The sequence below is a fragment of the Aulonocara sp. 'chitande type north' Nkhata Bay genome, linkage group LG6 (genome assembly GCF_057382095.1).
Source record: "Aulonocara sp. 'chitande type north' Nkhata Bay isolate Kocher_YH1m ecotype deep benthic linkage group LG6, A_spYH_male_GT1.1, whole genome shotgun sequence".
NCBI lineage: Eukaryota > Metazoa > Chordata > Actinopteri > Cichliformes > Cichlidae > Aulonocara > Aulonocara sp. 'chitande type north' Nkhata Bay.
In genome coordinates this window covers 5,113,034-5,136,083 of record NC_141349.1, presented here as the reverse complement: position 1 = coordinate 5,136,083, position 23,050 = coordinate 5,113,034, and the positions used below count along the sequence as shown (strand labels likewise).

General features: G+C 39.8%; 1 protein-coding gene across 2 annotated transcripts; it reads right to left on the bottom strand.

Moving 5' to 3' along the window:
- Positions 1 to 332: 332 nt before the first annotated feature.
- Positions 333 to 22,748, bottom strand: traf5 (Tnf receptor-associated factor 5). Of its 2 annotated transcripts, XM_086294716.1 has the most exons (11): positions 22,611 to 22,748; positions 20,850 to 21,145; positions 20,467 to 20,530; positions 18,501 to 18,602; positions 18,052 to 18,216; positions 17,679 to 17,756; positions 17,043 to 17,117; positions 16,864 to 16,956; positions 16,249 to 16,389; positions 4,561 to 4,726; positions 333 to 3,885 (listed from the first exon to the last, which is right to left on the bottom strand). In XM_086294716.1, exons 2-11 carry the CDS (start codon positions 21,140 to 21,142, stop codon positions 3,299 to 3,301), a joined length of 1,764 nt encoding a protein of 587 aa, XP_086150842.1. In that variant the 5' UTR covers positions 21,143 to 21,145; positions 22,611 to 22,748; the 3' UTR covers positions 333 to 3,298. The 2 variants fall into 2 exon arrangements, with proteins under 2 accessions (XP_086150842.1, XP_086150843.1); XM_086294717.1 differs by lacking the exon at positions 22,611 to 22,748 and having other exon boundaries at positions 20,850 to 22,479.
- Positions 22,749 to 23,050: the final 302 nt, after the last annotated feature.

Genomic DNA, 23,050 nt, shown 5'->3' with positions numbered 1-23,050 from the left:
GTACATTGAGGACACGTCTTCTATTGTGATAGCCTTGTCTCGTTTTAACAAAACCTTGTTGATCGTCTATTATCAAATTAAGCACATATTTATCCAATCTCCTAGAAAACGCTTTACACAAAATCTTTGTATCACAACCCATTAGTGATGGGATTTCCGGCTCTTTTTAGAGAACCGGCTCTTTCGGATCGGCTCACTAAAAAGAGCCGGCTCTTTCGGTTCCGAACCGGCTCTTCAGGTTTTGTTGCTTCAGTTAATTTATTATTAACAATAATATAAAATTATGCACAAAAGGAATTACTAATGTAAAAAAAAAAGTGGTTTTATTTATATATGTTTATATAGAAATATATGCGGTGGCCCCTAGAGACAAAACACATACAAACTCCAAAACACATTTCTAGCATGAACTGAACTTCCAAAACAGAGCTACCTAGATCACTTAAATTACACAATTGAAAGCATGAAAGCATATGTGTATTGTTTGTGTATTTATACACAAGCATTCATATATAGTCAAATAATTAAAAAAAAAAAATGTTCATTTACATGTTACTACCACACACCAAATCCGGTCGTTGGTACTTGCTGGCTTGTGTAGCCACGAGGTAACAAAAGCTCAACACTGCCCCTAGCATCCTGGAGCACTTCTGTTGTCTTTTATACGTGTCTTGGAGTTTGTACGTGTTTTTACGTGTTTTGGAGTTTGTACGTGCTTCAGAGTTCGTACATGATTTGAAGTTTGTATGTGCTTTGTCTGTAGGGGCCACCGTAAATATACTTTTATTTATTCACTCCACATAAAATGTAATAAATAAATCATATAATACAAAAATCAACTATTCACATTTCAACTTTTAACTATTTAAATTTTTAGCTTTTTCCTTTTACACATTTAAAGTGAAACAACACAAAACACTGCAAACCACAACACAATTAAATATAAATTATAATATGAAAACAAAAAATACATGCATATTCTCTGTCATATGGGCTTGCATGACTAACTTTCTGAATCCTTTATCATCTGCAACTGAAAATAGTTGTGGATGATTACTATACCTTTCTAATGTTTTTTTTTTTGTTTTGTGCATTTTATGTTCAATATAGGTATTTGTTGTGCCTGAAAATGAACAAATAAATGAAATGAATGAATGAATGTGAGGTTGTTGTCCCTGGCTTTTTCTCTGTCTCTCCCTCCCGCTCTGTTCCTGTGCTACTGGGGTGACCATGGCTCAGGGGGTTGGGAAGCGTATCTGTAACCGGAAGGTCGCCGGTTCGATCCCCGGGCTCTCTGTCCTGGTCGTTGTGTCCTTGGGCAAGACACTTTACCCTACCGCCTACTGGTGTTGGCCAGAGGGGCCGATGGCGCGATATGGCAGCCTCGCTTCTGTCAGTCTGCCCCAGGGCAGCTGTGGCTACAACCGTAGCTTGCCTTCACCAGTGTATGAATGTGAGAGTGAATGAATAGTGGCATTGTAAAGCGCTTTGGGTGCCTTGAAAAGCGCTATATAAATCCAAATCCATTATTATTACTGAATGTAACTACCGCCCCTCCCCCCTCTGCCCAGCGTAAAGCACAAGGCTCGCATGCGGAGTGAAGCGGGAAAAAAAGTGCAAGAGAGAGAGAGGGTGAGAGAAAGAAAAAAAACCCCACGGCTCGCGATAAGGAGCCGGCTCTCGTCGTTCACGTCAAAGAACCGGCTCTAAGAGCCATTTCGTTCGCAACCGACCCATCACTACAACCCATAAGACTGATTCCCCTATAAGAGGATGTTAACGGAATGTTAACGTTCAAAATGTTTTCTTTAGTTGTCCTCTTCATAAAATAGTATCAGATTGTGTACTTAAGATAGACAAAGTAAGGAAAAAGGAGATGCAGGTTTGCACATACATTCACATACTCACACACACCAGATACAGAACTTGTAAACAATCTCTGATTGAACATTTGCATTTACTTATCAGAAATGCCTCCCCCTTCCCTTGAGCAAAATATTTGGAGGGTGTTAATCCACATCACTGAGGAGTAACTAGTCAACGCAACCTCACTAAAGCCCCATAAATCAGACAGTGTCTACTAATCATATAAAGGTACTAATTTGTTCCATAATAAAATAAAGTTTACCCTCGATAGCAAAAAATAATGACTTAATTAAGGCTCAGCTGTTAGTAAAGATCCTAAAACAATTCAGATTAAACTTAGAACGAATATGCGCTTTAAAATGCCCAGTTATGTTGTATTAATTCAAACTCAAGATTTTATCTGTCTCTTGTCAATGACTCTGTTGCTAATCAGTTATGTAGGAGCAGGAGCTGTCTCATTAAATGTCTTAAAGGTTAACCTGTTGTTTAAGTAACTTGTCCTTTACGACTTACTGATCATGGGCATCTTCTCATGTGTCCTTTGGCAGATTCTTATAGAATTTTTCAGCTTCTTGAGGTGTTGAGAAAAGGTGGATCTTTCCATCGTACAGGATCCTGGGCCTATAGGGGTTGTGCTGGAATCCATGGAAGGCATTATTATCAATAAGCAGCTTGACAACCTGGTAAAAATCCCCATAGGATCCTAACCATTTCCGCAGACAGATCCTATGCAAATGTGATCTTGTGTAATTTGTTGTTTTCTTGCTTCCCAATATACCAGTTCTTTTTCTTGGAATTTTAAGAAACCAATGAGCACCGCTCTGTTCTGTTTCCCGGGGGCTAGCGTGCGATGTATTCGTTCCAGTGTGAATGACTTGTCAGGCGCTAGCCCCAGCATTTAGGTAGCATGTTGTTAATAAAGTCGAAGAGTGGTTGTTTCCCCTCTGCTTCCTCTCTTATGCCAAAGATGCACAAGTTCTTTCATTTTACTCGGTTTTCTAAGTCATCTGTTTTGGCTTCAAGAAGTAGGATTCTTTTGATAGTTCAGTGATGTTTCTGTTTTTTTCAAGTGTGCTTTCTACCTCAACAATGCAAGCCTCAGCCTCCTCGATATGAGCCGCCTGGTTCAATATGTCTCAGATTTGATTTGAACTCATCCAATACTTCATCTGTGTTGTGTGCTGGATTTGGTGCGGTTGTCTTAGTGCCTGTCTTGCGTCTTCGGGAAAGATTTCACACCGTTTGACAGATGAAGCTTTAGACATTTCAATGCTGTATATTCCAAACCACACTAACAGCGTACAGTTTGTACGCTGTCTTAGTAGCAATCCCGCTATGCTGCCATCTTAAGGCTGGGCCACATGACCCCATCCCTATGGTATATCTTTGTTAATATTGTCATTTAAGCTTATCATCAGATAATGAAGAAATTTTACAGCTGCTCAAAACCTGTCATATCCACCTTAGCTTTCACAAATAGCGTGTTGTCTTTAACGTACAGAGCATTTTGGGGAGTTTGCAGCATATTGTGGGAAATAAAGCAAGGAAATCCAACAGCAACATTGGTCTGGGATTCAGGAGTGGGTTGTTGGAAGCATTTGGTGGTAGGGTCAGGTCTGAAGCTGAGACTCCGATGGTTAGAGGCACCACTTTGGTCCAGAACAGAGAGAGACACAGTCTGTCTGAAAGGCCATGGCAGAAGAGTGTCAAAGTCTCCAGGCATGAGGACTACATAAAGTGACAGGTGAGTACCTCTTCCCTCCCCATCCCCATTCAGATAGGCTTTAATGGCCATCTTGTATCCACAGCGTCCAGTGTAGAATGGCACACTTGTCAGGCATGACAGCTGACCATTGGCCTCTGCCCCACTCCTCTTCCCAAAGTCTTCAATTTTCCAGATCAACTTCCCATCATAAGATGTCACTTCAAGCTCCTGCAGGTGCTTTTTATTGAGATTAAGTTGAGCAGCATGAAGATGTAGGAGGCCTGAGTGACGCTTTAAGTTCTCCTCCAAGGTTCCTGGTTGAAGAACATAATAAGATCATTTAGCGAAATCCTGAAATATTCTTTACTGTCTAGACACGCCCAATCATTGTTGAATTATTTTACTGTTCATTTAGTTCAGAAAAACAGAGTAATAACCACCAAGGCTGGATTAACCTTTTCAGATTCCAGATTGTGATTATGAAGATAACTGTTGGTTGCAGCCTTAGTATCTTACCTCATTTCTTTTATGTGTTAATGACTTTATCCAGAAATTTTATAGTAAATGAGCTCAGACTAAACGACATCCATAAAAGTCCATAAAGGGTCCTAATCTGGTATTTTAAATTTCAAAATCAGAAGCACAGACTGTTGGAAGGAGGACAACTGATATTTTTCTTCATTTTATATTGCATCAATGCAGAAATTACTCATTGTTTCAATTTACGATTAAGAACGTTTTTCATGTTCTTGAAAACATGAAAGTAAAGAAAGTGGAGAACTGGAACCTTCTCTTAACCTTGTTGAGACAAGTGGTGGATGGTGAAAGATATTACTGGAGGATCGCACCAGACTACTTGACATTGTCTAGCTACAGTCTCTGTTGCTAAATGAAGACAGCATATTTCATATCTGACCAAGTAACAATTTATTAATACAGGGAAGACGCTGTTACATTTACTGTGGTAAAGAGGTCTGAGGTTCAGTTACCTAGATGCTCTCTAAGGGCCTCAACTTCAGACACTTCCTGCATCGCAACATCCAGAGACTTCCTGAGCTGTGCTAGCTCCTCCAGATGAGGACGAAGCCCCCGAGACACCTGCTGGAGGTCCAGCTGGACAGAAGATAGGGTATCCTCTTGCCTTCTAAGAGTTCTCTGATAATACACAGACAGACATGGGTACAGTGGGGTAATTTGTGTGTTTATTTACATCAAATGTAAATAAAACATTCTAAATTTTATGGTAGTTAAAATTAAGAAAGACAGAATATAATCAACAAAAAAGAAAAAAAATTTCAGAAAAAAACATTGTTATCTGGCATCATGGGTAGATAAAATTGGGTATTATCAGCATTGCAGTAAAAATTAATGTTATGCCTTTTAATGATACTGCCAAAGGGAAGAATGCATAACGTAAACAGAATTGGTCCTAGCACAGAACCCTGTGAAACGTGTGAAGAGGCCTCTTCTTTTACATGAACTTGGAGTCTAGTACATAGATATGTTTTAAACCACTGTAGTGCAGTGCCTTTAACACCTACAGCATGGTCTAATGAAATATTATGGTCAACAGTATCGAATGCTGCACTGAGGTCTAGCAGGACAAGAAAGCTGTTCATTAAAGCTGTTTCTGTGCTGTGATGAGCTCTGAAACCTGACTGAAACTGTTCAAATAAATAAGTTATGTGTCCAGCAAACTTGCCTGAGTGGAATCTTCTCATTTGTCTTTGAACCTGGTCATGAGTGAAAATGATAGGTGGGGGAGGGGTGTCAGGACTTTTACCCGAAGCTATGGTGCCATGTGGAGGGGGAGGGAGAGAGAGTGCTGTGGCTGTGGATTGCACACTGACTACAAGTAAGTCAGTAGGAGGGTGAGCATTTATGGCAATGTTGAGTCTGTTGAAAAACAGATTCAACTCATTAGCTCTGTCCTCACCGCCCTGTCCTCTGTCCTCAAGTCTTGTGACTCCCTCATCTTTAAGATAAGATAAGATAACCTTTATTAGTCCCACACGTGTGAAATTTGTTTTGTCACAGCAGGAAGTGGACAGTGCAAAAGTTATGAGGCAAAAATTAGAATACAATAAGAATAAATACAGTACACAACTGTACAGAATAGAATAAAATGAAATACTATATACAGTAGAATAAAATAAAATAAATATACAATAAGATAAAAATAGAATACAAATACTTTAGAGGCCTTCCTCACTCAGAGGGGAAGACCAGTACCGTTTAAAGATCCAGTATTGGCTTTCATACAAGAGACCTGGTTTAGAGCTCATCAATTTATCAACACTAGCCCCTATCTTACCTCTAGAGCCTCTATCTGGTATAATAAGAAAATATTAATTGGTAAGAAACCGTTCAGGTGGGAGGCTTGGTTTAGGGCAGGTATCAACCAGGTGGGGGATTTATTTGGGCAAACTGGCATGAAATCATTTGTGGAAATCAGACAAGAATGTAATCTGGATCCAAGGGAAATTTGGAGGTTTTTTCAAGTTAGACACTGTATTAAAGCCATTTTGAACAATAACTCAGACCCTCCATCTAGTATTCAGGAGGTGTTTGCAGCTCCTGGTATCAATAGAATCAGAGCATCCAAATTCTATGGGATCTTCAGAGAGGCGCACTCTCCCAATTTGGAGGGGCTGAGGCAGTGCTGGGAGAAGGATCTGGGAATTCAGATTTCAGGGGATAGTTGGAAGAAGCTGGCTTCATCATGGTATGTTTGCTCACGTGAAGCACAATCTCAGCTTATCCAATACAAGTTGCTTCACAGAAATTACTGGACTCCCAGTAAGCTAGTCAGGTTGAAGCTTGCTTACACTGACACCTGCTGGAAATGTCAGGAGGAAGCCGGGACCCTAGTTCATGTTGTATGGATGCCGGAAAAATGATTATTTGTGGGATGGGATCATTAACCTTGTGAATGATCTTTTTAATCTTCACCTTTCTAAGTCTCCAGCTTTGTGTGCCCTGGGTCTGTTACCTGACAGCAGTATTCTCACTAGAAGACAGAGACTATGGGTGCGTTTGGCTTTCATAACAGGCTGCAGGATAAGGCACTGGAAATCATCCAGCCCCTGTTGTTTCAGGGAATGGTCTGAACAAATGTCCAAGATGGCATTATATGAACAGGTTACGTACAGAGTTAAGGGGAGAGAAGATATTTTTGATCAGGTTTGGGGTCCCTTTTTGTTGTACATCGACAATGTCTCTTAGATAATGTGATACGTTGTTTTTTTTTTCTTATTTTGTTTTCCTTATGTCGTTGTCATTGTTGTTGTTGTTCTTTTTCTTTGACAGCCAGTAGAGGAAAGAAATTGGTCAAGGTCGAGTTTAGTTTCTAGGCACCTGGGTGTTCTGCCCCTTTTGTTCTTGTTTTTGCTGGTGTTTCCCAGTAGGCAGTTTCTTATTTTGTTTCTTCTGTTTTTTTTTCTTCTTTTTTTTCTCTTTTTTCTTTTGGTTTTCTTTAGCTATTGTTAGCTCTTATTTGTTTGTTGCTGTTAAGACGGAGAACTGACAATATTATTACTCCCGTTGTATATGTGTATATGTTTCTGTCCATCCAAAACATGAATAAAAAAAAAAGAAGATAGTAGCCATCCAAAATTCTACTTCTCTTTCTTCTGAAAGACTAATTATTATTATTATTATTATTATTATTATTATTATTATTATTATTATTATTATTATTATTATTTCCAATGTAGGTGAACTGAGAGTTAAAACAGAGTATGCTTAACATGTTCTACTAATTTGAATTGTTCTACTCAATTCAATTTTAGTTATATAGTGCTAAATCACAACAGTCACCTCAAGGTGCTTAATATTGTAAGCTTTCCCTTACAATTTTAAGCACCTTGAGGTGACTGTTGGGAAAACCTACATCTACACCAAACGTAACAGTTGTCTTATTCAACCAATGACTATTCAAGTAGTGGGCTTCCAAAACAGGTCAGCAAGTCAGCAAAAGTTATGGCTGAATTTAAAAAAAATCCACAATGGAAAGAGATTATTTAGCATGAACCTCAAACCAAAAGTGAGATTTTGAATTCTAGCAATGGTCCACTTTGTTTTCATTTTTCATTAATATCTAACATTCTTTGCCAAATATATCTACCAGCCCACCTCTGCACATGTCCAAACTGTGAAAGTCTGCCATCAAAGAGACTGGAGGCCTCCAAAAAATGCTGATGAACTTCTTGATAATATTTGGAGTGATCTATGCATTACACCTACACTACTATAGTTATCCCAAGGACTGAACACCGCTGTAATCATTCCGAGTACAGGGGTCTGGAAGCTGGTTGTCATAGTACTGGGTCTGTGAAATTTTTTTAAGTTATATTATTTGAATTATTGTTTTCTGCTTGTATTATATTTATATTTATAGTTCCTAGTTTCTGTTTTGTTTCTGTGCCTCCCCTGTGTTCCTGGTGTCATGTATCTGTTGAAGGTTTAGTTCTGTATTCTTGTTCTCTTTATTTTGTCTACGTGTGTTGCATGCTTAGTTCTGAGTCTTAGCACTCTGTCACTATGTCTTCCCTGTGTTCCATATCTAGTTACTTTTGTCTCTGTTTCATGTTTCCTTTGTTCCCGAGTCTCAGTCTGTCAGTCTGTGTCCGTTTCATGCTTCCTTTTTTTATTTTGATAGTCCTTGTCCTGTGTTCAGTATGTTGAGTTTAGCTTCCCCTTTGTCTCATTATGTTTGATTATTCCCTGCTCTCCTCCTGTATCTGAGTCCCTCATTACTAAATACACTCCCTTGTGTATTTAAGCCCTGTATTTTCCTCTGTCCATTGTTCCATCATTAACAATGATTTATGTATCCTCAAACTGTGTGTGGCTGTTTCAGAGATTGAAACTCTCCCAAGAGGCTGAGCCATCTCAACCTCCTGCAGCTGTTTCCACCTGGGAGCTCTGCCAGCCTTCTCAGATGAGAGCTAGGGTGAGCCGACCCAGACACCTTCATCATCGGCTAAGAGCTTGGGCACAAACAGCCCCAGCCTCCTCCTCTGTCAGCTGAGGGCTCAAGCGAGCTCATCCAGCCTGCAAAAGACTTAACATTTCTGCAGGCCGAGAAGCATCCTGAGCTGGCTTTGTGCCCTGCGCAGCTCCAGCTAGCTTCGCCTCACCCAGAGGTTTCCACACCTGCTGGTTTGATGTCTGTTTCCACTGGAGGCTCAGGAGAGCTGCTCCAGCTGATTGCGGCTTCCAAGCCACCATCCGTCTCCGCCGGGGCCTTAGGATAGTCCGCCCAGCCATCACCTGCTCAACTGCCAGTGGCTGCCATGTCACCTCCAGCACAATCACCAGCACAACCATCTGCAGGTGCCACACCACCGCCTGCAGCTCCATCACCCATAGCTTCCATGCTGCTGACTACTGAATCATCAGCTCAACCACCTGCAGCTTCTACGCACAGTCTCCCCCATCTCCATCTCCACCAGAGGTCAGTGCGCCGTCTGGTCCTGCCTCATGTGGTCCTGCCTCATCTGGCCCTGCACACCAGCCGTCTGCCAATGGCTGCCAAGTCGCACTGACACCAGCCACTTTCCACACCAGCACTTTCTTTGCCATCATGGCAGCCTTAGTTTTGCCTGTACCACCGCTGTTTCCCACGCAGTCGGCCTCCGAACCTGTTTTGCCACCGCTGCTGCTTCCCACATGACCCCCAGAACTGTGTTTTTCTCTGTTTTTTTCTGAGGAAATGATTTTATTTTCTTAAATAATTTCTTGAATAATAACATCACATTGTGTTATTGCCGGAAACCAAGAAAATGTCCAGGTATTTGACTTTTGTTTAATTCAAAAGACTGCTTGAAAATTGAGTTTTTCTAAATTGGAAAAGTGACTCTATTGTGCTATTCCTTTTAAGTTATAACTTTAAGTAGCAGGAACTGAATATTTTTTAATTTATATATTAAATGTGCTAATTTACATCCAGATCAAACTGGGTTTGTGCCCCAGAGGTTTTCCTTTTTTAACGTTCGGAGATTGATGAACATTATGTATCATAGGCATTGGGGGACTTGCAAGATCGCAGTACTGAGCTTAGATGCTGAAAAGGCGTTTGACCAGGTCGAGTGGGCCTATATGCTTGGGGTACTGGTGGGGATGGGTATCGAAAACCGGTTCTTGTTGAGAACCGGTTCCCACTGTTTCAATTCCTTGGAATTGTTTGCCATTTTTGCAAACGATTCCCTTATCGATTCCAGTTGCCCCGAATGACGTCATCACGTTGCGGAGCGTCATTTACCTGGCAGGAAACACGGTGCGTAAGCGGCTCAAACGCTCAAAAGTTTGATTATACTTTACGAGAACGGATGACAACAGGGCAACTTGCAATACTTGCAAAGTAGATATTTCATTTAACCCTCCTGCCATCCTTTAAAAAACTCACACCCATCACCCTAGGGACCATTCTCAGCCACGCCATAAAAAGACCATATATCCATATTTTATTCCACTTTAAATTAGCCAACCTTGTAAAACTACTTCTCCCTGAAATATTCATGTAAAGTTTTAATTATATTTTCGTTGTTTTAACCCTTCAAATCCCAGTGTTATTACATGAGCGCCCTGTGTTATAAGCCCCAAAAACCAAAAAACGAAACTAAATATTTCCACAAAAAACCAGTTGAAGTAATATGTGATTGTCATTATAAGTAGGCCTTTAGATGGACCAAAGATTGGCACCAACATACATTTTGACCTGCCATTATTTTTTTTGCATTTTTTTTGCAATTTAAAAATTAAAACTTCAAGGCCCTGAGTCTTCATTGACATCCAAGAAAAGAAGAAAAAATAAAATCATATGATGATAATTTGGGGTTGAAAAATAGCGTTTATAATGGAAGTCAATGGGCAGAAAATGGTCCCCAGGGTGATGGGTGTGGGGATTTCTGCTGCTCAGCCATTTTAGGCTGATTTAAGGAATTCACACTGGAATATTAACATTGACAGGTAAAAACTATCCTGTGGCAAGTTTGGTTATATTCCACTGAACACAGTGGAAATGGCAGCCATTTAACACATAGCAGTGGCACAAAAAGGTCCCAAGAAGGCAGGAAGGTTAAGGGAGGAAACACTACGAATATGCAAAAGCATTTGCTCACAAAACACGCGATGACCTTAAATGAATGTCGTGTTTTTAATTCCGCTCCGGACTCGTGAAGCTCAACCCAGCAGCAGCGGTAACGTTTGCACGTCCTCTCCCGTTAATGCGGCAGGTAAATAATCAACTAACAGTGCATATTATGTTAGCACGATCTGCCTTATTACAAAACCTGCCATTACTGTGCTTTTAGGTGACCGTGATGAGAGAGACAGAGTCTGGCTCAGATGCTGGCAGCTCTCGCTGCAGTCTACCGGTAGCGTCTCCTTTCAGGCCAGGATAGATGAATGACACCAAGCAGTGACTAAGTTTGTGGTAAAAGGCTTGCACCCATTTGCCACAGCAGATGCCCCGATTTTCGGTAAGTGAATGTGTTTAATTGTAGGCAGGGACATTACTGGATATTCTTGTGTAATTGCCACAGAACAATTTATGTTATACTTTGTTATTGCTACTGAAGAATATTTATTTTATTATTTTACATTTACAATTTTTTTTTCCTGGGGACCCTGTGACACCCCATTGAAGAGCCGTAGGCTGGATCTCTTAAGATCTCACTGCTGGGTTTGTAAGGCCATGTTACTCCTAAATTTCTATCTTGTTCAAAGAGAAGATATAAAACAAAGTTCTAAGCCAGGGGTGTCAAACTCAAACACACAGTGGGCCAAAATTCAAAACTGGAACAAAGTTGCGGGCTAACGTTAATATTTATTGAAATATATTTATTGCTCCAGATATAAGAATGAATCTTTTCTTATGGACTCAAACACGTTTTGCTGAAAAACTGAATATGGAACAAGCAAAGCTTAGTACTAAACAATATATATATATTAGCTGTATAATACCAGTAGGCCAGCTCTGATAGTAATTTGGTATGGCTTCGCGGGCCAAATGTGATTAGGGGGCCAGAGTTTGACACCTATGTTCTAAGCTAATCGACCTTAGTGTTCTCCTTTTTTAAAGAGAATCGATAAAGAATCGAATCGTTAAACAGAATCGAAAATGGAATCGGAATCGTGAAAATCTTATCAATACCCATCCCTAGGTACTGGAGAAGTTCGGTTTAGGCGAACAGTTTATATCATGGGTTAATATGCTATATAGACATCCCACTTCTTCCATTCTCACTAACCAAGATAGATCAGCGCCTTTTTCTTTACACCGCAGGACACGACAAGGCTGCCCTTTGAGGCCTTTGCTCTTCTCAGTTGCTATTGAACCTCTTGCAGTAGACATTAGGAATGAGCCCTCCATTGACCCTGTCCGATTGGGGAATATCAAGCACTACATTTCTTTATATGCGGATGATGTTGTTTTGTTCTCATCAAATCCTGAGTGATCTGTTCCTGTACTATTGGATCTGGTGAGGTCATTTGGTGAAATCTCGGGTTATACAATTAACTGGCAGAAGAGTGAGTTTGTGGCTTTGACTGCAAACCTGGAAGTTGAGTTTTTGAAAACTTTGCCTTTTAAAATTACAGATAGATTGAAATACTTGGGTGTTACTTTGCCTAAGGATCATAAATTGATCTTTAAGCTGAATTATTCTGCACAAGTTGAAAAACTGAAAAAGGAAATGGAGGGCTCTCCCTATTTCCATGGTAGGTTTCATTAACATAATCAAAATGGTTTCTCCTCCTAAATTCTTATATCTATTTTTATATATTTTTGCCGACTCAGTAGTATTACCATTTGTTTGGGGCTTTAAAACTCACAGGATATCAAAAGTTCATCTATGTAAATCCAAACTTAAGGGGGTTTTGGTCTGCCACGTTTTCAGTCTTATTATTGGGCTGTGAATGCTAGAACTCTTGCTTACTGGCAGGAAGAGTACAAAAAGGTCATGTTTGCTAATACCCCGCCCCCGGGTGGTTGTAGAGAGTGATGCTCTTCTTCTTTCGTCTTCTAATCCGCGAACCAAGGTCAATAATTTTATAGTTTTAAACTGCGTTAAAATCTTTAGTCAGATCAAAAAAGGTTGTGCACTACCAGACACTTCGATCCATACTCCAATATATCGTAATCATGCATTTCCACCCTCATGTTTAGATGCCTCTTTTGAGGTCTGGACACAGAAATGTATATTTACTCTTAAAGATTTATATATTGATAGGCAATTTGCATCATTTACCCAGTTGCAGAACAAGTTCTCTCTCCCTACATCACATTTTTTCCATTATTTACAGATAAGAAGCTATGTTCGTCAGAGTATCCTCAACTTTCCATTTCTTCCGGAGGAGGAGCCAATTTTTAAGCTCCTTCTGAGCTCCCCGGCTTCTAAAAAGTTGGTCTCTGGTTTTGTGAATGGTTTTTCAGAGTATTTGACTTTTAAATCTGACTTTTTGAAGACAGCATGGGAGGAAGAGTTTGGTTTGCTATTTGGAGATGAGGTTTGGGAGAGGAGTCTGTGTAGGATCCATTCTTGTTCTATAAATGCAAGGCATCCATTAATTCAATTCAAAGTGCTTCACAGACGTCATTATTCAAAAACTAATTTGCATAGGATTTTTCCTTCCATTAGTCCAATATGCGATCGTTATAAACTTGGAGAAGGCTCTCTTACCCATTTATTCTGGACTTGTCCCAAATTGCATAACTATTGGTTAAATGTTTTTCTGATATGTACAACTGCACATTAGAGCCACCCAATAACTGCATTGTTTGGATCCTCCTCTTCCCTTTTACACCTCAGCTCTGCTGCACAAACTACAATTCTGTTAGGAATGGTAATTGCTAAGAAAATTATCTTGGCTCTCTGGAAGTCTGACATTGTACCTCGTGGCTGGCAGAACTGATTGCTCTACTGCATATGGAGAGAATTAGGTATACATTAGAGGACAAACTTAGTACGTTTTTTAATGTGTGGCAGCCATTTTTAGATCATGTATTAAAACAAAGTCTTCTGATCAATAATTCAGTCTACCACCCTAGTGTTTTATTTTTGTAGCTTGCCAGTGTTGAAGTAGTATCTTTGTTGATGCAGTGTAATTTTTTGCCTTCTGTTTTTTTGCCCTTGCTGTTGTGTTGTCTGTTTTTTTTCTTTATATCAAAAATCTTAATAAACATTTTTTTTTTTAAATGTGCTAATTTTATTGCAGTCAAAAGGTACGTGTCAAATGTATTCAAACTCTTGAAGTTCTTATAAGCTTCAACTTAAAAAAAAATTAGGTTCTGGTAACTTTTGGGGTTTTGCAGTATAGTTGAACTTTAAGGGGCCTGTTTTGGGTTTAACCTTCCAGTGTCCGCTGTTTTAAAGTGAATCTGGAAAGTATTTACAGTGCTTCACTTCCCTATATTGTCATGTTACAGCTAGGGATGGGTACCGATTCTGATATAAACGGTAGTAACCAGAACAAAAAGCAGCGCACATTTGGTGTTTTATATCGGTGCTTTTTTTTCCTGAGATGTCATATGCTTCAGATTCTAGCCAATCATTTTTCATTTCACATACGTTCTTTTAGAGCAGATCTACAGATTAAAAATGCCCAAGGTGAAGCGGTCAAAGTCTGGCTGTACTTCACAGCAAAAGATGCAAACTCAGCAGCAACAAGTGCTTTAAGGTGATACTGTGCAAAGGAGGTAACACCTCAAATCTGATGAAACACCTGGCGACGCATAGCGTTGTTTTAAAAGCCGAGAAATGCGCCGTACCTACTACGGGTGGTTTGCCTGTTATCGGACTCGGAGTTAGCAACATCCCCCAAAAACCTGAAGAGGAGAGTCCTGGCCCCTAGCCCTGCCAGTGTAGCAGAAATGATGATGATGCAGCAGCAGCCGTTCTTCTCTGCGTGAGTAGCTTAATGTTGTTCGTGTGTAATTTACGTTGAGTAGGCTAACCACGTTATTACATTAATGCATGTAAGGTGAACTAGCAAACAGCGTTGTAGTTACATGCGGCTTCTTGTTTAATGGCAGATACTCCCTTCACCCTGGCCAAAAAGGGTAAAATGACCAAAGAAAAAGTGGAAAACAGCTAAACATGAGAGGTTTTTGGACAAAGTTTGTGTTTTTCCATTGTTTAAGCACTGCTTCCAGCCAAGAGTGATACCATATATGCCCCATAGCTGCAGAAAAGGCTAACATTGTTATCTTTTTACAAAAAAAACAGCTAAACATGAGAGGTTTTTGGACCAATTTTGTGTTCTCCATTCTTTAAGCACCGGTTCGAGCACCGGTTCGAGCACCGTTTAAGCACCGGCACCGTTTCAAAAGTACCGGTTTGGCACCGGTGTTGGATAAAACCTAAACGATACCCATCCCTAGTTACAGCGTCATTAAAAATGGATAAAATTCATTTTCAGCCTGAAATTCTACACACAATACCATTAATGACAAAGTGAAAAAAGTTTGCTTGAAACTTTTGAAATTTAGTAAAAGTAAAAAACAGTTGTACATAGGTATATGCAACATTTGCTCAATACTTTGTTGCAGTACTTTTTGAAGCAATTACAGCCTCAAATCTTTTCGAGTATGATGCAACAAGTCTTTTTTTCTGCAGTTTCTTCTTTGCAGAAAATCTCAAGCTCTATCATGTGGGGAGGAGGGATGGGGAGTGTCAGCGCACAGATCTCTCTAGAGATCTGCAGTCAGTTTCAACCTGATCTGTCAATCAGGTTCGAAGTCTGGTCTCTGGCTGTACCACTCAAGGATATTTACAGAACCGCCTCTGTACATTGCTGCATTCATCTTTCCCTAAATGATGAATAGTTTCCCAATTCCTGCTGTTGAAAAAAATCTCTATAGCATGATACAGCCAACACCATGCTTCACTGTAGGGATGGCATTGGGCATTGAGTCTGAGTCACAGCCCTTTGCAGCATGTCTTCCCCTCTCTCTCACCCTTTGCTTTCCTGTTGATTTTTCACTCTCCCTATCAAAAAAGCCAATTAAAGGCCAAAAAACTCTATGGGATGTTATATAGACAGTGTATTTCCAAATCATGTCCAATCAGCTGAATTGACCACAGATCAAGCCAGTTGTAGAAACATGATCAATGAAAATAGGATGTACCTGAACTCAATTTTAAATGTTATGGTTTTGAATACTCATGTAGGTGTTATATTTCTTATTTTCCCTTTTAATAAATTTGCAATAATTTCAAGCAACCTTTTTTTACTTTGTCATTAGGCAGCATTGTGTTTAGAATTTTAAGGTAAAATATCAATTCAATCCTATCCCCGGGCGCCTGCTTAGTGGGCTGCCCACTGCTTCACTGAGTGAATGGGTCAAATGCAGAGAAAAACAAGTAATTTCCCCATGGGGATCAATAAAGTATCCATTATTATTATTATTATTATTATTATTATTATTATTATTATTTGGAATATAGCTGTAATATGACAAAATGTGGAACAGGTGAACTGCTGTGCATAGTTTCCAGATGCACTGTAAGACAGAAAGTCAAAGAAGCTCCTCAAAGTTTAAATATAGCCATTACGAAAAAATAAAAGTAAAACTGAAATAAAATTCATCAGCATCATCCTGACTACAAATATGATAAAAGTAAAGACAGTATATGGAGAGTTGACAAGTCAGATTGTAGCCGTGTTTTAACCTGAGCCATGGAGACCGCATGCTCATGATTGCTGCTCAGCTGCAAAAGTGGTCTGAATTGCTTCTGCAGTCCAGTAAGTAGCAAAGTGTCTGTCTGGACCTCCTGCTCCATTTCCAGCGAATCCTCTTGGAAAACTTCCATCTGAGACAGGGAGAGAACAGTCAAAGGTAAACACACAGCTTGTTGTCACATTTATCTCTTAGACGTTTATCTTGTCATCTTATACTAAATGAGCTATGCTGGTGAGAAAATCTTGGATATAATCCTTTGAATACTTAATGTAACTTTTTCAAGTAAGAGTTTATTTTTAATAATATACTAAGTTACTTATAAAATCAGAATATTCTAAACTCTCACAAGAAAAGAAAAATATGTTATTGGAGAAATCTTGATTATTATTGTGAATTATGAGTTTTTCTGAAACGGAGCAGATTTTTTCATATTTCACGTGCTATTCTGCAGGAGCCTACACATTTTGATTCCTTTAATAACTCCTGGACCACTGTCAACATGAGCTTATATGTGAACCTCACCGTCATGCCTCTAACCCAATGACTGCTGTTATATATGTGTACTGTTGTACAGTATCAATATCATTATGTAAAGTGGAAATACTTGTTTCTCCAGGTGGGTATTGCTCCTCAGGACCAGCAGCATGTGGTGATTGATAGCTTTGTCTTCATGAAGCTTGGCATTCCTTCTTTTACCCTGTGAATCATAGCATAACAGGAAAAAAGTCACTTGATCTTAAACGTCCAAGCAACCAATTTCACTATTTCATCAGTTGAACTAACCTGTACAGAGCAGCCAAATTTCTTAAAACAGCAGTCATTGTTAACTTCAGGACATAACTGTCTATGACTGGTCAGCTGGAAAGCAAGAAAAGAAAAAAAATCAGGTTACTAGATGACTTTGTGGAATACTTAACTGATTGGTCAGCAATTCTTGGGGTCTGTATATGTGAATCAGAAACTGTTACATCAGCTTATACTATATATAACTACAGCAACAATGTCCTTTTAATAATTTTCACAATTTTAGACTCTGGTAGCACTATAGTGCTTTTTTTTGCTAAGCTGTCCACTGTTTTGTATATAAATGATGTATATACTGAATGCAGGGGATGGGATATACATAACTGCCAGTTATTTCAGATTGTGCCACTGACGTACAAGAGTTGCTATTTGAATAATGCGGACATATATCTTCTTGGTTAAAGTTGATCTCTTTCCTCACCCCCATCCTTCAGTGATACCCTTCTGGTTTTGTTATGATGTCTGATTTAGTACTAAAACTGAGAAAAAACTGAAACAACCAACCAGCTCTGGTAGAATATTTGTGTACTACAGCTGGTTGTTTGTTTGAAACAGCAACAGTTAGATGATGGCTGTTCCTGCAGAGCTATGATGTGATTCAGAAGATGAGCTCACCTTGTGTCTGGGGACCTTTTGGGAACAGCCTTCAGGACAGTCTACCTTCACATCTGGACACAAGCTCTGCACATGATCCTATGGAGCACAGAGTCACCACAAAGTCACATCATAAATTTATACTTGTACTGTATTTTAAGAGTAAATTAGTTACACTTCAGGAAGAGAAGCATTCAATTAGATTTTGGCTGTGTATTTTCGTTGGTGAGATAAAGTCCACCCCTGACAGCAAATGAAATCCTTTAGTAATTAGCACCAATCCTGACCTGAGAAAGCTGGACCAAGAACAGCTGGAAAGATTTGGATCACCATTCTCAGTGGTAAAAGAAAAGGTGCAGTTGTTCCTCTTCTGTGCTGTGTCAGTGGACTTTACCTGAATGAGGCTGAGCTGGAACAGCTGCCTGCAGTGTGGGCAGGGTTCCCTGCGGTATGGACAGATGTTGGTCAGGTGTTCTTGCAAGTGCCTCCTCTGTAACACTGCAATGCAGCCTGTATTGGTGCATTGCACTTGCTCAAACTGACATGACTTCAGGTGCTCCTGCAGGGAGTGAACAGATTACCTCAGTTGTATAGATCTGAGCCAAACATGACTTCAGCTATTTGAAAAACCAAAGAGTGATATTGCAGTGGCAATGTCCAAAACTTCAATAGTCTTGTTATCAACACTAGCACACAGATTTTAGCTAAAAACACCATGCTCACCTTATTTCTGCTATGCAAAACATGGTGTGTCCTTGTGGGCCAGAGAGTCAATATGCATATTTAGCATGAACATCTAATCTATTAAGTTGTTAGACTACAATTTGCATATATAGAGTTTACCTGCAGATTGTTTAATGTGAAAATAGTCGTGCATGCTGGGGCATTGGTGCAGTACACTTCTAAACTGGAAATTTCACGTTTGCAGCAGTTATCCTGGAAAACCTGCATGGAAAAAATATTTCTTATAACTTCAACAAATCAAAAGTGCATTTTCAAACTAACACTGAAATTTTCAAACTAAAACTGACAACACCGTTTGCATGTGTCGTCATGTGTTGTCAGTGTATCTTTTCCTTCTGTGTCCAAGAGCTCCACTGATGTCCAAAAAAACATAGAACCATACTGTTACATTTGAGAGCATGGTCAAAGGAGCTTGCAAAGAAAAGCGTCTGGACTTCTTTAAGTTGCTTGAAGACGTTTCACCTCTCATCCGAGAAGCTTCTTCAGTTCTAAGGTCAAATGAAGAATGAAGAAGCTTCTCGGATGAGAGGTGAAACGTCTTCAAGCAACTTAAAGAAGTCCAGACGCTTTTCTTTGCAAGCTCCTTTGACTACGATGACCTGGATGACTGAGAACCTTCACAGACATTTGAGAGCATGGATTTTCACTACCTTGAACACACACAGTCACTTCAATTCAATTTTATTTATATAGCACCAAATTAAAAAAAACAGTTGCCTCAAGCTGCATTGTAAGGTAAAGACCCTACAATAAAACAGAGAAAACAGAGGAAACCCCCCCCCCCCCCCCCCCCCCCCCCCCCCCAGGAAACCCCCAAATGCTTTGGTGACAGCGGGAAGGAAAAACTCCCCTTTTAACAGGAAGAAACCTCTGGCAAAACCAGGCTCAGAGAGGAACAACAATCTGCCGCAACCAGTTGGGGGTGAGGGAAGGAAGACAGGAGAAATCACACAAATTATACATTATTTAACCTTAAATCTTGACCTGACTGTGGTGCTGAAGCAAAGGTCAGTGAAATTTTCATTATTCAGCCACAAACACTTCTTTATCAACTAGCTCAAAAAACTCATTGAATAATAATGAATGTATGCTATGACAAAGTAAAACATGTACTTCTTCACAGTTAGTTTCACATAATGGCAAATGGACTGATTCTTAAATCTTGCTATTGTACTCTACATGAGTATTCAAATCACTTTATGCAACTCATTTACTTTTATATGTCATTGTTTGCAGCTGGTCCTCTGCTTTACTGTTTAGATTCTGTACTTTCATTACATAGGTTTTGGCCACTCAGGTAGCTAATTTAAGAGAAACATTCTACTGTACACTACAACTATTAGAGACACAGCAAATATTGTTGAAACCTCAGTGTTATCGCTTAAAAAACACAGGCTCTTGTGATGTTAGTCTATGTGTATGAAGAAGATATTGTGTTTATTTAAAAAAAAAAGACAAATGGATTTAATTTATTTATTGCAATGATCTGTTTCAATTTGCAAGAGACAGTCTGACCCCACCTCTATTCTATGTGAAAATGTAAATATTACTGTTGTACCATAACCACTCTTGACCAGGGAGATGACATCAGGGTATCAATCATGTTTGTTGACCTATAGGCCATTTATTTTGCTATATGAATCTTTTACATTTGCTTCTTTTTTTTCTTTTATTTGTTTTTTTTTTTAAAAAGGTCAAACATATCAGGTAAAGGTGGGTGTATAGCAACTCATTTTTAGTTCATTATTTGAGGCCCACTTCTTTCCAGTAGCAGGACACTTTATTTTCAGTTGTTTCAGTGAGAGACAATCCTATATATTATTACAATCCTGATTAAATAAAAAATCTTAATAATTAATTTTACTATGAAAATAAATGTTTCTATTAAAAAAAAGTTTGTTTTATATGCTGTCAATTATAGTTCTTATGAAGAAATTCTGAATCAGTAAAAATTGGTATTGGCATGTCACACTTGGACCTGCCAAGAAAACCGTAAATGGCACAGCTCTAGCTTCTGCAGAAGCTAAAAGTCTGCCTGACAAATTACAGCTGCCCTCTGTCTCACCTCAGTTGTTGTGATCACAGCTTTGTCCACTGGGCAAACTGGGTTGGACGGTGATGAACTCTCCCTGCAACACCAAGCACAATGACCCAACCATACTTTTTTTAAGGAGGACATGTGTTAAAATAAGTGTGTTTTAAGGTAGACTGTGTCAGTAAGGGTGCTATGTCAACCAGCTCATGTCTTAAATTGACTGAACTTTTTTAATAGATGGACTGTAAGACCAATATGTTTAACTTGAACAGCTTTTCTTTTAGTTCTTTTCAATTTCACGTGTGTTTTTTGGGAGACTATATCAAATTTTTTACAAGGCTTGTGTCAGTATAAATGTGGTTTTATGTGAACTGTGCCAGTGTGTGTGCATCTTAAGGTGTACTAGCTCTTACAATAGTCCTTGGAGACAGTGGAAGCAGTAGATGTGACCACAGGAGTTTTGCTGGGGATTGAGCACCACCTCTCTGCAGATTGGACAAACAAATTCCTCCTTCAGCTTCAACACAAACTTTAACCTGTGCCTGATGGAAGCCAGCTCTGAATCCCAGGAGACTGTGGGGCCCGACAACCTCCTTCTGGATTCCTCAGACCCCAGCCTCGACTCTTCGGACCTCAACGAGTAGGTCTCAGAGGGAATGCTTGCCTCCTCCGGGGATCCTCCCTGATTTGTATTTGCTGTTGCCATGAGCTTGCAAGAGGCCAGAATAAAGAGCTAGTACAGGTGATTGAAATATAGAAATATGATATAGAAAATTGTGCAGTGCAAAATGGCATCACTACGTTGGGGGTTGCCACAGTGGATCATCTGACTCCAACACACCCTATGCTTAGCATCCTCCTCTGTCACATCAACCCTCTGCATATACATCCATGAATCTTCTCTGTGGTCTTCCTCTTTTTGTCCTGCCTGGCAGGTCTATATTCAAAATCCACTGTCTCCATTTCTAATATATCCACTATTCCTCTTCTGCACATGCCAGCCTTGTCTCTCTAACTTTGTTTCCAAACCACTCAACCTCAGGTCTCACTACCATTTTGTAAATCTTTCCTTTCGTTTTCATTGGTATCACTGTCACAAATCACACCTGACACTTCTTCACCTCTCTTGTCCACAATGCATTGCTTTCAATGGTTGCCCCCAGGTTTTTAAACTCATCTACCCTTACTATCTCTGACACCATAACATGCTTTCCCCCAAAGTCCATCCATCCATCCGCTACCGCTTTTCCTTTTCAGGAGCCTATCCCAGCTGTCGTAGGGCGAGAGGCGGGGTACACCCTGGACAGGTCGCCAGTCTGTCACAGGGCTAACACACAAGGACAGACAACCATTCCTACTCACATTCACACCTAGTGACAATTTGGATTTTCCAATTAACCTATCCCCACAAACTGCATGTCTTTGGGAGGAAGCCGGAGTACCCGGAGGGAACCCACGCAAACACGGGGAGAACATGCAAACTCCACACAGAAAGACCCCGGCCTGATGGTGGACCTTCTTGCTGTGCGGCAACAGTGCTAACCACCGTGCCACCGTGCTTTCCCCCAAAGTCTGTAGCATATATAGTAATACATGTAAAAAAAAAAAAGAAAAAAAGAAAAAGAAAAACAAAACTATAGGCAGAGCTTTAATAACAAATCCAACTTCTACAACGCATTAGGAAATCATAACTAAAAGTAAAGTATTTCGGATCAATCATCCCGTTATCATCAAAAGAACAAGACTGTACATTTCTAGGTGTGTGCGCACAGTTACAGCACACAGTGGGGCGTCATACACAGCACATGCTAATGATAGGTACACGTGAACTTTATCTTTGCCGCTACTATACTGCTATGAAACCGTAAAACAACGTTAATTGTGCGTTAAATGTATTTAAAGTAAAAGAGACAGAGGTCGTTGTGTTGTCTGTGCTCAGTCTACTGGGGAATCCCCGCTGCTGCGTCTTTCTTTACATTTCAGCTCAAATTAATGCTCTGGAGGCCGTTTTACTTACTGCTATGCTTCTCTCAAACAACTTTAAGCACCTTTCGGATATTTAACGCGTTTATCCTCTGAAAAGTTTCGAACGCCAGATGTTCCCTCTGAGCACCACGGCTGATTTACTTTCATTTTCCACTGTGAGTCCAAGCTTCAGCGTTTGGTTTTCTTACCTCAGTAAGTGAATCTCTCTGAAGACATTAAAACACTTCAAGACAGCGATCCATGCAGTCCCAGCATGGATCAATGTTAATGATCGCTATTGATGATCCTATGATAGGCAGCGCAGCCGTAGCAGCAGGAGAAGGAAACGTTAATGCAGGAAGTGATTCAACAACCTGCTGCTGCCCGATGCTATAGGCCTATTGCAGCTCACACGAGGTAAGAAAAATCGTTTCATTCAAACTGTAATGAAAGGCAAGTTACAAGATTAATATCAACCACTGTTGGAAGAAGTACTCAGAACATTTACTCAGATTAAAATCCAGTAATCTAGATTGATATGCTACATCACTCCAACGAAATACAGCGTACATAATGAAGTTGCAGTGCAACTCTAAGGGCTCTTCTCTTGAATCTGTCTGCTGTTACCGTAGGCTACTTTTTTTTTAAC

What these genes read in the sequence shown, in the direction of transcription:
- traf5 (XM_086294716.1), bottom strand. Translation starts at nt 21,142, where the DNA reads ATGGCAACAGCAAATACAAATCAGGGAGGATCCCCGGAGGAGGCAAGC. An exon ending in CTGTGATCACAACAACTGAG is followed by an intron (nt 18,603 to 20,466) that starts GTGAGACAGAGG and finishes TTTTCCATGCAG; the next exon opens with GTTTTCCAGGATAACTGCTG. An exon ending in ATGCGGTCTCCATGGCTCAG is followed by an intron (nt 4,727 to 16,248) that starts GTTAAAACACGG and finishes GTGTATTATCAG; the next exon opens with AGAACTCTTAGAAGGCAAGA.